Source organism: Paralichthys olivaceus, chromosome 14 (genome assembly GCF_024713975.1).
Source record: "Paralichthys olivaceus isolate ysfri-2021 chromosome 14, ASM2471397v2, whole genome shotgun sequence".
Lineage (NCBI taxonomy): Eukaryota > Metazoa > Chordata > Actinopteri > Pleuronectiformes > Paralichthyidae > Paralichthys > Paralichthys olivaceus.
The window spans coordinates 20,850,071-20,853,402 of record NC_091106.1 but is presented as its reverse complement, the minus strand read 5'-3'; the positions used below and the strand labels follow the sequence as shown (position 1 = coordinate 20,853,402).

General features: G+C 39.1%; 1 protein-coding gene across 2 annotated transcripts; it reads left to right on the top strand.

Annotated features, from left to right (window-relative positions):
- The first annotated feature begins 566 nt into the window (after window positions 1-566).
- c1d (C1D nuclear receptor corepressor) lies at window positions 567-3,130 on the top strand. Of its 2 annotated transcripts, none has more exons than XM_020087278.2 (5): window positions 567-682; window positions 976-1,111; window positions 1,960-2,026; window positions 2,166-2,221; window positions 2,305-3,130. In XM_020087278.2, exons 2-5 carry the CDS (start codon window positions 980-982, stop codon window positions 2,509-2,511), a joined length of 462 nt encoding a protein of 153 aa, XP_019942837.1. In that variant the 5' UTR covers window positions 567-682; window positions 976-979; the 3' UTR covers window positions 2,512-3,130. The 2 variants fall into 2 exon arrangements, with proteins under 2 accessions (XP_019942837.1, XP_069394932.1); XM_069538831.1 differs by having other exon boundaries at window positions 642-682; window positions 939-1,111.
- Window positions 3,131-3,332: the final 202 nt, after the last annotated feature.

Genomic DNA, 3,332 nt, shown 5'->3' with positions numbered 1-3,332 from the left:
TTTTTTCAGAAATGTTTAATTTTCTGACATTTTCTGACGCAATGCAAATTAATCATGTTGAATATACGTAGTTCAGAATGGGCAATGAAACAACATGAATTATCATCAAAGTGTAATTTTTTATCAATATCAATTTAACTAAAGTCCAATAAAGATCGATGTAACACTTTGACATGTTCTTATGTTTCTTAAAATCTGTTCTCTTCTTATTCGAATCTAATTTTTTAGATTTGTATCTTCATTGCATGTGAAGCACTTTGAGCTGCAGTTCTTGTATGAAAGGTGCAACACAAATGTAGTTTTCTATCATTATTATTATTGTTGGTGGTATAACTCTAATATAACTTGATTAAACTCAACCCGGTTGTCTCCACTCACTGTTGTATTCGTATTTTAAACTAGTCCAGATTTGACTGGTTTGGATTTTGGTTCTATTTCAGGAAAATAATATTGAATCAAGCTTTTCTGTGTGTTTTCACAAACATAATAAAAACGTGGGTGTAATGTGAGAATCAGATAAAACAACACAAGCGGTTCAAAACATCCAAGAACTTTCATTTTCATTTATTTCATCTCTTCAATGACTTTCCCCTTAAGAGACAAAGCGGAAGTGACGATGGGGGAAACTGGCTTCCGTTGTTTCACGTCACTTCCTGTCTTTAGCCTGCAGCGTGTTGAAAAGGTAACTAAAGATTTATCGTTAAAAAAAACATCAGAATTTATCTCCAGTCAACTCGTGTTGGTTTTAAATGAATAATATCTATTGTGTCAGATGTAGTTTAAACTTGTTGTATTGATTCTCACGTCAAAGCTCGTTTTTTTAAAAGTCTGTTAGCAACACACGCGAGCTTTCCAGCTAGCTAGCTAGCTAGTTAGCATTCCAGATGTTTCCGCTGTTTTCTACTTTTCGAGTGAAATAATCGCGTCACACGTCACAGAGCCGCGCGGCGTTAATGGGTTTGACTCGTCCTCCAGGAACATGGCGGCGGAGACGGAGGACTACCCTCATGAGATCGACGAACAGCTCACAGGCTTCGACTCCTCGGTGTCTTCCGTCAAAACCATGTTGGAGCAGCTGATGTCTTTGAACAAGAACGACCTCCAGCAGAAGGTAGGACCGTGTGAGCTCCCGCTGTGAGCGGCCACAGTCAGCAGCCTGCAGGGGGGTGGCTCCGTGTCTGAGACGGTCCCACATCAGAAGATCGACAGAGACAGACCTGTTTTTCTTTCCCTCCCATGATCAGTCACTGTCTACATCACTGACAGTAGATTATACTTATCATACAAGTGTTTCCAGTTGTTTTTATGTGGCAAACTAAGGGTAGTTTTTATTTTAGTTCCACCAAATATATTTTAGAAGTTGTAGTTAATTCACAAACAACATGCCCAGCAGCTTCAGGTAAAAGGTTGTGAAATAACCAGAACCCCAGATCTCCCCCGGTGACTGTGCCAGCAGTGTAGTAATGATGTGTGTGAGACAGAAAAAGAAAAAGTTGCATTCATGTTTGCAGGAATTGGTGAATGTGACTCTAAAGTGATTTAAGTGGTTGAAAAGCACCGCATACATATTTACACGTCGTTTATCAAAATGAATACCTGCCTATTCTTTTGATGCCGGAGCCTCCTTCGTCTCACACTGGGTAAGAGGCACAGCTCAATCCTGGACAGGTCACCAGTCTATCAAAGCATCAGTATGGATTTAAAACATCTGATCTCAGACTTTTATTTAACAGGTTCTTTGGAGAAAACCAAAGTGAGAATAACATATCAAATATTAAAATATGTGTTGAGTTTAATGTGACTCTGTAGCTAGTGGTTTGTGTTGTAGTCTAGGAAGGAAGAAACTGTAAGTGACTTAATGAGACGTTTTGTGTTTTCACTGTACAGACCTTGTGCTTCTAATACACTGTTGTAATTAAAAAGCTGGTGCTAATTAAACTAAATCAAGTTTATTTGCAGCTGGATCCTTTGGATCAAGCCAAACTGGATCTGATGTCTGCCTACACCCTCAACTCATTATTCTGGAGTAAGTTTTATTCTCTGGATTCACTGTGGTCACACATTTATCTGTATCATTTTCTCTGATTTAACCAGAAAACAACCACAAAGAGAAGCTAGAATACAAAAAAAACTGTACAAAGTCTTATGTTCGGTTTCATTTACAGTGTACTTGGTCACAAAAGGGGTAAATCCCAGGGAGCATGGAATCAAGCAAGAGTTGGTATGTACTGAGTCTTCTCTGACATAATCTCCTCTCACTATTTAAGTGCATTGTCTAATTTGTCACTATTCTCTGATCCTCAGGAGCGAATCAGGACGTACATGAACAGAGTGAAGGAGATCGGGGATAAGAAGAAAGCTGCCCGTCTGGATAAGGGAGCTGCTGCACGTTTTGTCAGGAACGCTCTTTATGATGCAGAGGAAAAAGAATCGAGAAAGAAAGCAGCGTCCAAGAAAACGCCGGACGCAGCATCTGACGGCCCGAAGTCAAAGCGTCCGAAGCAGAGGTGAAGAAAGGGAGGAGGAGTTGAACAGTCTGGTTCCATTACGCTGTGCACCACTGTCAAACACCTGAGTTGATATGTTTGCTAACAAGGAATCCAAGGCTGTCTGATGAGGCATCATACAAGACAACAGAATGTTTCCGGGTCGCTCAGCGCTCAGGATTCTACTTTGGAGTCAGATCATCGGTCGTTGTTTTCCTGCAGCAGTCAGTGAATGTTGCTGGATGTGGTAGAAACACAGCATCCACATTATTTGAACACATCTCTGGACAAAGTTCCACGCAGCTGCTCTAGAACTGAATGGATATGATGGTGTAATATTTTTGTAATGTTACTTCATCGCTGAGTTTTGTGTGTACGTGTAGTTCTATTACCAGTTTTATTTGAAAACAGAGTAAATCATTGATTGGGTCCATGCAGGTATTGAAATCTCGTCTTAGATTATGGTTCTTTTAAACAAAATGTTTGTCACCTGTGTATTTTGAAAGTGATTCTATGAATCATGAGTCATTCCTGCATTTGACCTGTTTTTACTCACGTCTTTTTTCAAACCAAAGTCTGATCAACTTTCAGTGATGTGTTTTATTTAGAATTGACTTTTGCTGAAAAATACAAATCAAACCTGATGTTTGAGTGTTTCTTTATTCTGTTCTTTGGCTCATTTTTCTCATTGTTGCCTGTTTTTGAGCAGTAAAAAAAGTATTAATCGAATTCTTACAAAACATTTGAGTATAAGTTCCTCAATTGGCCCTTTTCACATTATTGTACATTTTCAGATAACAGTATTAAAAGCTCCGGTGTGAAAACACTTAAAGATCAGGGTGTTGA

Excerpts from the sequence above, each read along its gene's own strand:
- c1d (XM_020087278.2), top strand. The coding sequence starts at position 980 with ATGGCGGCGGAGACGGAGGACTACCCTCATGAGATCGACGAACAGCTC. Across the intron at positions 2,027-2,165 it reads CCTCAACTCATTATTCTGGA|TGTACTTGGTCACAAAAGGG; the intron begins GTAAGTTTTATT and ends TTTCATTTACAG. Across the intron at positions 2,222-2,304 it reads ATGGAATCAAGCAAGAGTTG|GAGCGAATCAGGACGTACAT; the intron begins GTATGTACTGAG and ends TCTGATCCTCAG.